Source organism: Pelophylax lessonae, assembly GCF_965119305.1.
Source record: "Pelophylax lessonae genome assembly, chromosome: 4".
Lineage (NCBI taxonomy): Eukaryota > Metazoa > Chordata > Amphibia > Anura > Ranidae > Pelophylax > Pelophylax lessonae.
Genome location: NC_138771.1, coordinates 96,880,441 through 96,894,870, shown reverse-complemented (window position 1 = coordinate 96,894,870; position 14,430 = coordinate 96,880,441). Strand labels below are relative to the sequence as shown.

General features: G+C 44.8%; 1 protein-coding gene across 3 annotated transcripts in view; it reads left to right on the top strand.

The window, feature by feature from the left end:
- The window catches only part of RAB27A (RAB27A, member RAS oncogene family), a 233,549-nt gene extending 227,973 nt beyond the window's left edge, over positions 1–5,576 (top strand). For 2 of the 3 annotated variants that reach the window (XM_082252828.1, XM_082252829.1), the window contains one exon: positions 3,874–4,432. In XM_082252828.1, coding sequence (XP_082108954.1) covers positions 3,874–4,072 — 199 coding nt within the window. In that variant the 3' untranslated portion in view covers positions 4,073–4,432. Of the gene's footprint in view, positions 1–3,873; positions 4,433–4,925 lie in introns of those variants that run through there. The other variant, XM_082252830.1, reaches the window with a different exon arrangement.
- The last annotated feature ends 8,854 nt before the right edge of the window (positions 5,577–14,430 follow it).

The following is a 14,430-nucleotide window of genomic DNA, read 5'->3' as shown; positions in this document are numbered from 1 at the left end:
CAGCGGTAATCCTCAGACGTGTGCTGTGGTTAAAATGCTGGTCAGCTGACCTAGGTTCCAAAAAGACCTTGACGAATCTCCCCTTTCAGGGGAATCGCCTATTTGGGGCCACCCTAGATGAAATTATTAAGGATGCCACTGGGGGCAAGAGCACTTTCTTGCCACAGGCTGCTAAAGCTAAGGGACCTCGCAACAAGCGAGGACCTTTCTTTACCGCCCATAAAGGGTTCGCACGCCCGGCTGGAACAAGCGGGAAAGGCAAGACTCCTCCAGGAGGGTTCAAGAAAGGCTGGTCGGACAAACAGAGGACCGACTCAGCCAAACCCGAAGCAAAGGATTACACAGCCTGAAGGTGCGCCCCCACCCGGGTTGAGGGTGGGGGGACGTTTTCACCGGTATTCAGGACATTAGATCGAGCATCGACTACTACTACCGGTGCGATTCTTCCCTTCCAACATTTAAGTATTACAGGGAGCGGTAGTCACCGTTCCCTGAATAGATCTTTTCCTTTACCTTTTCCTAAGATTAGTCTCAATTCCCCACAGGAATCGGATCTGGTTGACCAGACAGACCAAGAAGCCTCTAGCCGGGTGACTTCGGTCCCTGAGATTCAACCAGGAGAGATCACCGTTCCTGATAGGAATCAGGTGTCGGATAAATGTGTGGGAACAGAAAACGACCAGACTTTGTCGGATGGTCGGGGCCAGATAGCTCTAGGGACGCCTGGTTCAAATCCCGTCAGTGCCAGTGGTCCTAGAAATTCTAGGCTGGCCTCGTCAAGCCGGCCTGGCCGACTTGGACTTGCTAGTCGCGGACATTCCGTGGGAACTGCGTCTCAGGGAGTATCTGCGGTCTCGAGGACCAATCTACCATTGTGCTTTACAGTCGCTGGTTTTAATGGCCTGGCGATTGAGACCCAAGTACTGAAGGACAGAGGGTTGTCAGCTTCAGTCATTCCTACCCTTATTAAAGCAAGGAAAGCGACTTCCAGCAGAGTCTATTATCACACATGGAAGACTTATATCGCGTGGTGGGAATCTTTAGGGGGTCAGAGTCCTCCGTTCCCTGTTAGGGCGCACTCCACTCGAGCGCTCAGTACTTCTGGGCCTTTCGCCATCAGGCGTCAGTGGTCCAGGTATGTAAGGCGGCCACCTGGTCGTCAGTACATACCTTTACAAAATTTTATAAAATTGATGTCATGGCATCGGCGGATGCCTCATTTGGCCGCAAGGTTTTGCAGGCCGCAATTTGAGGAGACCGGTGGTCTACCTCGAGGATTTTTTTCTGTTTGAAAATTTTTTGTTGAGTCTCATCATTAATGTTGAGCATTGTAAACTTCTAGTTGGCACCGGTTGGGCCTTCTAGATTTGGATTTGATTTCCATTTTCCCACCCCTCATTTGTGATACTGCTCTGGGACGTCCCGAAGGTGCTGTATCACCGAGGACTACGTCTGTCAATGAGCGATAGAGAAAAATGGATTTTTGTAAAATCTTACCGTAAAATCCTTTTCTCTTAGCTCATTGACAGACGTAGTACCCGCCCCTCTGTTTTTGAGTTGGGTTGGGTTAAATTCTCTAAACACTGCTTTTGTGACATAACTGATTTGCTGTGGCAGAGAGAGAGAGGATATACCCTCGGGGACTGCCCCTAGGGTGTGGCCAGAGCATTTTATTTCCTGTCTAGTCCTACTCCTGTGGAGGCAACATAACCCGAAGGTGCTGTATCACCGAGGACTACGTCTGTCAATGAGCTAAGAGAAAAGGATTTTACGGTAAGATTTTACAAAAATCCATTTTTTGTGACAGTCCCAGTGGGAGGGCACTAAAGCAGTGCATCCAGGGGATTGACCATAAAAGCCAAGGGCACATGTGACAGGGCATCTTTGGCGGGAAGCAGAGTCCCAGGAGGAGGGTGACGGCGGTCTCTCCTCCTACTGTCTGAGGAAGGTGGTCACGGGCAGTCGCCCTAGTGAGCCAGGTGTGTAGCTGAGCCTGAAGGATCCTGGAAAGCTGACGGTGGAGCTGCTGGCAGAGTCATCTGGGAAAAACTTTGCCCGTAGTACCAGAAGGGTTGCCAAGGGGTTCGCCCAGGAAGGGGGACCACTCCAGAGAAGTCAGAGGATAGGTCAGCTAACACAGTATTCAATAATAAAGGGGGTGCCAAGTAGAACCCTGAAGAGTAGGGGTAAAAGGGGGTGCCAAGTGGGGCCCTGAAGAGTACTTCACTACAGTGGCAAGGTGAAGCAGCGGCCTTGCCACACTCATCATAGTTAGAAGTCCTAAAATTGTGCATAGTTTATCTAGTTTTAGTATCCCACTCATCCCTTCTCCTATCCAAGTTCTTAAATGAAACCAACAAAAAAATACATCCCCTGGACTGTTTTCTGACTGAGCCAAACGCTTAAAGTACTTTGAATTGCTAAGTTGTTGCTATGGGTAACGCAGGGAAACCAGCTTCAAGCAGCTCCCCAGGGAGTAGTGCTACACCTTGAACTGCCTGTTTGCCTTTAGTAAATTAACTTCATTGTGTATTTGACAATGTTTTTCATGCATTGATCATCCCCCTAATAGCTCTAATACACCATAATAAAATAAATCTATATTGCATAAACACACTAGGCATGCTAATTTTTACATGGTTACATTTTTCCAGCTTGGACAAATATAAGTATGTATGTGCCATACCTGTGGGATTCCCGTGGAAGCTGGAAATCTCCACACAAACTGATAGTAATGAAGACCAACTCTGTGTTAGTGTGCAGAGAGACACCAGTGCTCAGTTTGCTATATGTCCTGGGGAGGTTGTTAGTACTTGAGAATTTCCAGCACAAGACTTGTGGTAGCTAGGACACAAGCAGCTGCTTGCTTCCTAGCAACTGGTAACCCATCCCCTGGCCCCATTCAGCTGTCGGCCATGAGATTCTCCAGCCCACAACTAAAGGTAAACAAAGAGTGGGGGGGGGGGGATTCTTATTATTTGGGTAATGACATCCGGTAGCTAACTTGCCCCTTTATTTTCACTTGCTGGCTGGAGAATCTCCCTGCCAGGAGGAGGATGAAGCCAGGGATGAGTCCAAGTCCTAGCTAGCTGGGGAAAGACATGCTATGAGGATGAAGTGTCTGGTATACACATTCCAGCCTCTGTGCAACACCCTCCATGTGACAGATTCATATACCTGATGGAATTGGTACATGAATGTGTCACCTGCAACGGCATTTGTTGTGTGGAGGAGCGAGGGAATTGTAGAGTGCCTGGCACTCCTCTTTTTGCACAGGTTTCTTTTTAAGAGAAGTGCGGGATATTAAAAAAAAAAAAAATAAGAAAACCATACATACTCACCTATGTGGGTGCAGCATCGGTCTGATGCTGCAGCTGTTCCCCGCCGGCTCTAAGATCAAGAACTAAGTGATCCTGTGACTGATGATCGCTCAGTTTTTGGTCTTCACTGATCAGAGAATGGTGATAGTCAGTCACCGCTCTCTGCTCTGCCCCTCCAGCACTCACTGGAGCACCAGGCTGTGGATGGTTGGGAGCAGCAGGCTCTGGAGGAGAGACTGAGCCAGCTGCCAGTCTGGTATCTGGGTGGATCCTGACATTATTGTCAGGATTACTGCAGAGCCTAGAGCGGCTCTGTGACTGCTCACTGGGGTGCAGAAATAAGTGCACTCCAGTGACCCACAGGAGAAGTATTGCCAAAAAACCTTTGGCCATACTTCTCTTTCAATGGTTCGTTAGTAAAGCAATCGTCAGTCCATGCTCAATCTTTAAGCAAACGCCTTTACTCATTTTAGAAGTATTTCCAATGCACATAGATGTAATGTGTCTCCTTTAGCCCAGTCACTGTAAAACATTTCTGTTTGTGTGCTTCCAGAATCTCTTACTTTGAGACAAGCGCTGCAGATGGAACCAATGTCAATAAGGCGGTGGAGACTTTACTGGATCTGATCATGAAACGCATGGAACGGTGTGTGGACAAGTCTTGGATACCCCAAGGGGTGGTACGGTCCAATGGCCACAGCTCTACTGAGCAGTTAACTGAGGACAAAGAAAAAGGCAAATGCGGCTGTTGAGACCACCCCTTTCCCCTCCCCCTCACCAAAATCAGTAATGCTGTTCCTATTCTTTAAACACTGTTGCTGTTCTGAGGTTATGATTTCTAAAATACATTCACGTTTATATTATATTTAGCAGGCAATGTGTTCTGTTCATGTCATCACTTCAGAACTTAAAGTGCATGTTCAGCTAAAACCTTTTTTCTTTACGTTTTGGTAAGCGTGGGGAGGGATCAGAACCTCTGTTGTGTTATTTCTGCTATTTATGGCTCTGTTAGAGATCCCATCACTCATTATCAGAGTAATAATGGTCCCACCAGGCAGAGACTGAAGGAGAATCTGCAACAGAGATACAGGTTGCAAAGAAAGTTCTAGGGGTTTTAGCCTTCCCCCTACAACACTAAAATTAATTCCGTATTTGTTGCTATTGCAGATTTCCTCTCTCTACCTGTTTGATATTGCAGATTTCTTCTCTCCTTGTTTGTTGAAACTGTTGTCATAAGGACAGAAATTGAGGGTAAGTATCTCCAATGGATCCCCAGATAGCAGTAAAACTCAACAGGGGTTCTAATACTTTCCCAGCAAATCCAGAACCAAAAAAATAGTTTTGACTAGGCATACACATTGATTTTGCTTTCCTATAGTTTCTGCAAGGTGCACTATGCCTTTATTTGCAAGCACAAGACTTTCTGAAGCCCTGTTGCCCTTGGCTGCGTTAGAATTTATATTAAATGTGGCATCTTTTAGAAGACGGCATTCTTACCCTTGTCTCATAGTTTAGGCTTTCTTACGTGTCTTACATCAGCCCTTTTATTACTGTGCATGGCTGTTAATGCATAAATTATATATGCGATTTCTTATGTTTCAACAGGAATTTAGGGCAGAGTAAAAACCAGCAAAAATTCTTCAGGGCTGGTGCTAAGCGATGACTTTGTATGTGCTTTATGGGACCCTTTTGGACAGAGACAGTTCCACATTGGTCCTGGTGAGACATGCTACCACACAAGAGCTCTAATAAAAAGCTGGGTTGGAAGTACTCCACTTGTTCAATGAATCACAATACCTCTCATTTCCCACTCTTCTTTTGGTGTTAAATTGGTTGGGGGCCTCTTCTGTTCCTTTCTTTTTACATTGATTGATTAGAATATACATGGAAATGCTAATCCTAGCTGTTTGTTTTGCTAAAATGTCAATTTTCCTGCATGCAATCCTACATACAAACAAAACGATTGGACTTAAGCGAATGTACTTGAATTTTTTTAAACTCTATTTTGTAATGTGGTTTATATGAAGATCTTGAACTTGCATTTGTACTACTTTTAAAGTTGCCATTTTTATTTATTTGTAGAATGTCCATTCACGTTCCCTATAATGTTAAGATAGGACAGAGATGTAGGCAAGTAAAAAATAAAAAATAAAAAGGCCTCTTTATAATGAGAGAGTTCCATTTTCAGCAAATGAATGTTGTACACAATGCTAACTTAGAACATTATTCAGTTCTGTAATACATTGTTTCTCAAAAAGTAGTGTAAGCCTGGGTTCACACTGGGGCGGCTTCAAAGTCGCTCGACTCTGAAGCCACCCCATGCAGCGCGACTTCAACGGGGCTTGAATACGACTTCTCTAATAGAAGTCAATGCAAGTCGCCCCCAAAGTAGTTCAGGAACCTTTTTCTAAGTCGGAGCGACTTGAGTTGCACCGATTAGAACGGTTCCATTGCACTGAATGCACGACTTGTCAGGCAGCTAAGTCGCCTGACAAGTTGCCCCAGTGTGAACCGGGACTTAAAATAGGTGCTAGCCAATACAAATATTTCAAGCATTTGTTAAAAGCCAGATAATCCTTGTATCCATTATTGTACCTAGTGCATACAGTTTATGTCAAGCGGTAAGGTAGCCGGATGAGACCTAGGAAGATTCCTACAAATGGACTACACACCATTAATAATAAAATCCAGATATATTCTGTGTACATTATATTACATACATTTATTACATTGATACATTTATTGACTGCAAGCATATCAATAAATTGATCACATGACACTACTTTTCTTAAAGATACAGTTGAAATATTAATAGAACGTAAAGCAAAACTATAGGCAAAACTTTTTTTTCCAGTTTGGATAGATTAGGGGAGGGTTATAACCCCCTGTAAGGTTTATTTTTGCAGTCTGTCCCATTGGGGAGATTTACCTTCACTTCCTCTATCCAAAACAGAGGAAATCCCTGCAAATTAAGGGAAACTCTTGGGGACCCACAGGCCACCAGAACTAATGTCTCCATTGCAAGAGTTCACCTTTATTATTAGTTTTCTGGGGACAACTCAAAATGTAGGATTTTCTTTTATTTTACCTTTCTAGGATAATGGTAAACAGGACAAATAGAGAGGGTGAATCTCCCTAATGAGGGCACAGGCAGCAATAAAAACGGACAGGAGTTCTAATCCCTCTCCCCTCTAACCACAACTTAAAAATACGTTTTTGCCTTTAGTTATACTTTAAAACTGAAGCAACATTTTTTTTTATTTTAATGCCAATAGAGTAGGTTGGGGTAAGCCTTAAATCTTTGGCTGTTAAGGGGGGGGGGGGGGGGCAAAGGTTCTACCAGTTTGTGTGGCAGGGAATGCAGACCTGAAGATCAGATAGACAGGCGTTGGCTATTTGCATTTGCCATATGTGCTACCAAAATTTGCATTTTATAGAAAAATTCGAATTTTATAGTTTACTAATGTTCTATAGTTAAGGATTTACTGTTATACAACATATTGAGGTTGATCTGGCCATAGATGGTTCAAATATCGGCCGGTTCAGCTGAGACTTGACGAGGTTCGAAATAAATATGGACAGGCTGATCGTATCCAAGTCGTTCTATCAATCGACTTGGGTTTAACCAGCATGTTGGACTACTAGCATGCGATTGCTAGAGGCTACAGCCTCTATCAAAAATCACTGTGTTCTCCCAGCAGGGACGGTTTCCCAACATCGAGATGCCTTAGACTGTTAAACCTGACATGAAATATATAAAGAAAAGTAAACCGCTTTGATGAGATTAGGTGTGCTATACCGGAGTATAAGTTGACATCCTATTGAAGGTTTGAGTCTTTTGGAATTTTTTTAATTTAGGGTGGATAGTTTAAAGCCCAACTCCAGGAAACTTCAAAATTCCCCCCGGCAGCAGGGCTGCACCTGAACTGCAAGTGTTGGTTAGTCATTTAGTCTAGTTGATAGAACCATTTTTACTTCCTCCACTCCCCAGCAGATGGCTCTTCCCTAAGCTGTGGACTGTCCCTTGACATCATCTAGCCCAGTGCTGAGACTGCTCGGCCCACATTGGCCTTCATGATGTCAGACTGCTGCAGTGTAGTGGAGAAGGCACTGGACCGATCTACCAGCACGGAGGATGCAGTAGGTAAATCATTTTAAAAAGTCTACACCTAAACAATTAACCCTTGCAGAGCAGGATCAGCCCTACTGCATAGGAAATTGTTTGTTTCCTGGAGTTAGGCTTTAAAGTATGTCTATAGATAAGAAGTAGACCGCAGTGCCTGAAGGACCTTCTCCAGTATTTATGCACCAGTACTCACCTCTGAAGAAAAGTTCAGAAAAATCTTGTGCCAAATTATTTTTTTGGCAATTTCAGATGGAAATAACCCCATAAAAAGTCAATAATCCAGAAAATGATCAGGAAGTATCAATACATGCCAAGCATTGTATGATCTTTTCTTCACACTTAGTTGTCATACGTTTACCTCCAAACACCACGTGTAAGGGATTCATATTCTGGTGTGTAAGGACCGATAGTCAGCTTTCAGGGACTTGGTGTTTATCGGTTATTGCCTATTACACCACATTATTGCAGTTCACACAATTTTATCCAGAAGAGCTGACCGTGTTTGACATTTCCGCCGGGGTTCTGTCTCGCTAATTACAAGCTGAAACCCCACACTGTGTAATAGCCTACATCCCGTGTATACACTGTACACTTGTTTTCAGACATTGTTCCCAATTATTTGATACTTTCCTAACCTAGATGATATGTAACACAAGGGTCCCGTTCTTGTGAAATTGTTAGTCCTGCTAAATATAGCAAGTTTTCTGCAGACCTACAGAATAAAATCGATGAGTGCCTTTTTATAGCAATCATCCAAAGGGTATGAGTGTTTTCTGTCTCCGCTGTGCCAAATAAATAAAACATTTTGTCTTCGGCTACATTCCGAGATGCTTAGAGTGTTGTCTGTGTACTTGTAAATGAGAATGTTGTTTTGCACAGCTGATATTTCATATTTTACTAGGCTCGGTGCCATCTTGGCTACGAGATGATAAATACGTATGCCATTTTGTAATGGTCTGAACATAAAATTTCAATTGAGATTTAATACCCAAATGGCATATTTTTGATGATGTTATATTGTGTATATTGTCTTTAACTAGATGTTTTACAGATGAAATATATTAAATTCTGTTATCAAATAAAGATATCTTACATTATTATTTCTGTTTTCAGGTCTGTATTTATTTCCTGGGGATTTTCTAGCCAAGTCTGTATTTCTCTAGAATGTAAAAATGTTATTATTCAAACCCACAGCAGTCGCTTGACTTGAAAATGTTTCACTGTAGCAAAACAAAACCATAAAAGTATGTAATTAAAAGAAAAGTATAGGATTTCAAAATAACAAACCTACGTACTCCCCTAGGTGGATGCAGCATCAGTCCCCCACCGCCTCGAAGACAGAGCACTAAGCTATCAAAAACCTCTGATTGTCCGTTCTCGGGCTGCAGAGAGCAGTGACTGTCAGGCTCCATTCACACTTGTACAACTCCAAAGTTGCGGCGACAGGTGGGACTTGGATACGACTTTGGCTTTGACCAGTGATAATGGACAACTGTTGCATTGTATAACATTCAGGTATGACTTTCATGCAACGTTTGAGAGTTAACGTTGAAATCTATGGCCCTCAAGTTGCATGAATGTCGCACCAAAGTAGTGCATAAACTACTTTCAGGTTGCTGCAACTTTAAGTTGCACATATATGAATGGTGATGACACATGATATTGCCACGCAAGTCAAGCCTGTCTACATGCGGAGCAGTTCCTGGGAAGTGGGAACCATTGATTTTTTTTTTTTTTTACATGCTGAATTTTATCTGGAGTTCTTTTTTGCACTGTGGACCATTTTTCTTTTCCCTATGGCAGGGATTCCCAAACTACAACTACAACCTCCAGTTGTTCAGGAATTAAAATTCCCATCATGCCTAGTCATGTCTGTGAATGTCAGAGTTTTACAATGCCTCATGGGATGTGTAGTTCTGCAACAGCTGCAGGGCCATAGTTTGGGAATCCGTGCTATATGGTTTGAGTTGGAGCGATTTTCATTGTCAGCCATGACACTATCCCATTCAGCCTAAACAGAACCAAATAGAGCAGAGGTCTTCAAACTATGGCCCTCCAGTTGTTCAGGAACTACAATTCCCATCATGCCGAGTCAGGTCTGTGAATGTCAGTTTTACAATGCCTCATGAGATGTGTAGCTCTGGAACAGCTGGAGGGCCATAGTTTGAGGATCCCTGGAATAGATCATCTGTGTATCAATCACTCTTGTCTAAACTCTTAAAATTTGGAGTCTAGATCTCTGGTAATCTGCATGATAAGTCACACAAATGTTATTGGAGCCTTAGTCACTGCTCTGGGCTCTGATCTTTCAGCGCTCACTGGGGGGGATAAGCTCTAAAGGGGCGGGAGTGGCTGCCTCAGGCTCTCGTCAATGCGCTGGGAGGCTGAGCCAGCTGCCGGTCAGGCATGTGGATGGATAGCCACTGTAAAGTCTGGATCAATTCAGAGCCTGGACCGGCTGAGTGACATCAGCCAACAAACTGACTTTAGCCTGCCGTGTGCTGAATATGGGTCACAGGAGTGCAGAACTAGGTGCACTCCTGTGACCCACAGGAGAATTAGGGCCAAAAGAGCTTTGGCCCTACTTTTCCTTCAAAATAGTTCTATAGTCAGAGTACACTTTTATTTTATAGCATCAGCATTATAATAGCAATACAAACAATAGTTATGACAATCCAATATAGGTTTACTTGAAATATCTCCTTTCATGTTTTGAGTGCTGTCTTTTTGCTTGCCATCTCTTTCTACAACTTCCTGGATTCCCAGCATGCTTTACAGCTTTTTTGCTGTTTGCTTTAATTTTCTAAGGACTATATATCCTATGATACCTTACTGCCTACAAGCAGTGATTCCTTTTCCTATCTCTCTGCCTTCTGAAACTTGTCCTCCCAGCACTTCTGTAGTTCAGAAGGCCCGCTCTGTGAAATGTGTGACACAGCAGTGTCTACTCACAGTGTATAATGAATGAGTAGGCTATAAATATGTGAAATGCAAGGTGGCAATGAATATGATTTTAAAATTTTGATCATAGATGCACCTAAAACTGTAGCACTTACAAACTAATATTGGCCCAGAACATTTACTTTCTTTCCTAGCATGCAAGAAAATGCTTTACACACTAAGTGACTTGTGGATGTAACATCATCTTCTATCGAAAAAAGTGAAGAGGGACGTCAAGCCACTGCTGGTGCAGTATGATTTTGAGTGTAATGTAATAAAAACAAAATGTAGTTCACTCAAACGTTTCTGAATAGCAGGCGTTTGAAAAAAAGCCGACAGGAGAGGTCTTGTCCTGACCAGAGCCCCTGGGATCATTAGAGCGCGGGGGGAAGCTGATGCAGGAAACCAGAAAGCAGCGGTGGGAAATTCCAAAAAGCTGTCCGAGGAACTGACAAATGCTGAGGACACTACGACCAATCGGGAACGTGTTTCGGAGACTAACCACGCCTCCATCATCTTGTAACTGCTAAATGCATTGAGGCACATGTATTTCTTGGCATCCCTGTCTTCTCTTGGTTGAAATGGCAGTTCTTATTCTCATCCCTAACCCTTGACTCATGGAATTCATAAAGGGTGTCATAGACCCTCATTAGAAATTTGTCTTTCTCTATCGCTCATTGACAGACGTAGTCTTCTTGATTCTCAAGAGCTGGGTTATGTTGTCTCCGCAGGAGTAGGACTAGGCAGAAAGACAAAACGTTCTGGCTCCACCTTAGGGGCAGTCCCTGAGGGTATAGCCTCCCTCTCTCTGCTACAGGGAATCAGTTTTTTTCTGTCTAGTCAGGAGTAAGGACCTAAGTTCCTTGCTGGGATCTTTTAAGAAAAAGACATTTTTTAGGTAGTTTTCTCCAGTGTTTTTTTCCGGTGAGATCTTCAAGCAAAAATGCCGGACTGGGCGACACTTGTGGTCACCCCAGCCGGCCTACGAGCACGCGCAGACCATGGCATTGCGCTTGGTCGGCCGCGACATATTCAAGTAAGTATGCGGGGCCGGGCGACGGGCTGGATGTTGAGATCCAGTGGTCACCCCGGTTTCTGCCTACGAGCGCGTGCAGACCAGAGCTCCGCGCTGGGTCGGCCGCGACGGAGTCCCAGTGAAGGGACTGACTTTGCGAGTTAAAAGTCTCGCTTGGACGCCAGGTACCAGAGAGTCGAGGCGTCCACAAACCCCCACCCCGGTGGCGAGGGTATTGTGAAGAGAGGGTGCCTGTCGGTTCGGTATGGTGAGTAAACGTTCCCTTTTTTCCTCGTTATGAGGCAGTATGTATTATGGGCCCCTCCATATATGGTCAGTATATATCTGATACTTACAAGTCCCCCTTGTAATACAGCATGTGTTTGTGGGAAGTGGACTTGGTTTAAGAGCTAACACTCTACCCAGCAGACTGTAACATTACAGCAGACATAGGAGGTATAATCCTACCTTATGTGTAGTGTATCTCTGTAGATCCATATATCACCTCTTAGCAGAGTGCAGGTGGATGTGCTGGGAAGCGATTTCGGCGGGTCCGCCGCCATTTTGCCGTAGACCGAATGCATGTATGTCCTCAGGTCACGCCGGCCGCCATGTTTTTGGAGTCTTATGTCTCTTCTATGGGGGCGGCCATGTTTTGTGAGCCCAGCTACCTCGTGGAGGGCTGGGAACGCCGGAAGGCGTACACAGGGGGCGGAGCCACGCCTTCTACCCGGGAAAAAGCAAACAGCTCCTTCCAGTCTGTGTAAGACAGACGCTGACTGCAGTTGGTTGGAAACTGCACTGCATCGGTTGGTGAGCCTTGGGGGTCCCTCTCTCTCTCTCTGGGATCGAGAAGCAGGTACTCTGAGGGGCGCTATTGCGCTAGGGGGAGACACACAAAAAAAAAAAAAAAAAAAAAAAAGTTTTTTTGTTTTGCTGGCAAAGGTGTCCTGTATTAACATGGACCCTGCCACTCATGTATCTCCTCCGGATCCCCTCGAGGGGTCTGCGGGATCCTCCAGCACCCCATTGACAATTGAATCATTGTCAGCTATTATGGAAACTTTTGTGTCCCGGGTGGAAGTGGCTTGTCAGGGACAGGGCGCAAGAAAGCGACCCCCGCCTAACCCCTTATTATCTGAAACCTCGGATTCAGACTCTGAGCCTATTTCTGCAGTTGCAGGTACTTCATCTGGGATTGGTGTCTCGGGTCCTGTCTCTTCAGACAGTGAGGAGGATGTTTCGGCATCCGCCATAGCCCGAGAGGAAGCGTTGGTAAACGCACTCATTGTATCTGTTCAAGAGACCTTAAGGTTACAGGGTATTCCATCGGAAATAGCTGAAACTGAAATCCCTTTTGGGACTAAAAAACGCATCAAAGTGGCGAAGGTTTTTCCATTGCCCAAATGTTTTGGCAATCCAATCGAAGAAGAATGGCGTCTGCCAAAACGCACTTTTACTATTTCTAAACGCATTGACAGGCGTTATCCGTTTGAGGAAACCCTTATTAAGAAATGGACAGAACCACCTGTGGTGGATTCACCAATTGCTAGATTGAATAAAGCCACGGTTATTCCTTTAGAAGACGCTCCGTCTTTTAAAGATCCAGTGGATCGCAAGATAGAAGCTATGTCTCGCACCATGTTTTCCTTGATTGGATCAGCTTTCAGACCTATAATAGCTATTGGTCTGGTTTCGCAGGCTGTAACTGAATGGACCAAGTGGTTACGCCGGGACTTAGAAGAAGTCCCTCAGGCGGTATCAGATTTGTTGGAACAAATGATACAGGGGTTACAGTTTGTGTGTGATGCGGCGTTAGACGCCACTCCATTAATGGCGCGAGCATCAGTCTCAGCAGTGGTTCTCAGGCGTACACTGTGGCTAAAAGGTTGGTTAGCCGACCAAGGTTCCAAAAAAGCATTGGCTAATATCCCCTTTTCAGGAGAGCGTCTATTTGGAGCCAACTTAGATGAGATCATTAAGGATCTCACCGGTGGAAAGAGCACCTTTTTACCGCAAAATTTTAAAGGTAGAGGAACTCGTCAAAGACGAGGGCCTTCTTTTTCTGCTCACAAGAGGTTTTTTCGTCCAGCGGGTGAAAAAACTAAGTCCTCCAAAGCTCCTGCAGGAGGCGTCAGGGGTCGTTGGTCGGGCAAGCAAAAGCCCGCCCCCTCCAGACCTGAAGATAAACCATCCAAAGCCTGAAGGTGCGCCCCCACCCATAACTGGGGTGGGGGGACGTCTTCGCCGGTTCCCGGATCCATGGCTTTCCAGAATCCCGGACAAATGGGTTTGCGAAGTCATAAGGTCAGGGTACAAGATCGAGTTTCGATCTCTCCCACCGGCGCGATTCTTCCCTTCCAATATCCGACTATCCTCAGATCGTTTAGAAGATCTGCGGAGAGCAGTCACAGATCTACTACAACAAGGAGTGGTAGTCCACGTTCCTTGGACAGAACGGTTTCAAGGGTTTTATTCAAACCTGTTTACAATACCCAGGAAAGAGGGCAAAGTGCGTCCAATTCTGGACTTAAGAGCACTCAATTCTTTCGTCAACATAAGAAGATTCAGAATGGAGTCCATTCGCACAGTAGCAGCCTTCCTGCATCCAGGGGATGTCCTAGCGTCCATAGACATCAAGGACGCCTATCTTCACATTCCCATTTTCGCAGGACATCAGCGGTTTTTACGCTTTTCCGTAGAGGAGAACCACTATCAGTTTGTGGCGTTACCTTTCGGTCTCGCCACGGCTCCGCGGGTCTTCACAAAGGTGTTGGCCCCAATGTTGGCACTTCTGCGCCAAAGAGGTATATCGATCCTTGGTTACCTAGACGATCTTCTGCTTCAGACCTTGCTACAAAACATAGAAATTACTATGATTTCTTTACAGGAATTCGGGTGGCTGGTGAACCAGCAAAAGTCATTTCTGGTTCCCACCCAGAGGCTCGAATATCTGGGTCTAATCCTAGACACAGTCAGGACAAGAGTTTTTCTTCCGGTAGGGAAACTCCGAAAGATTCAATCAGCAG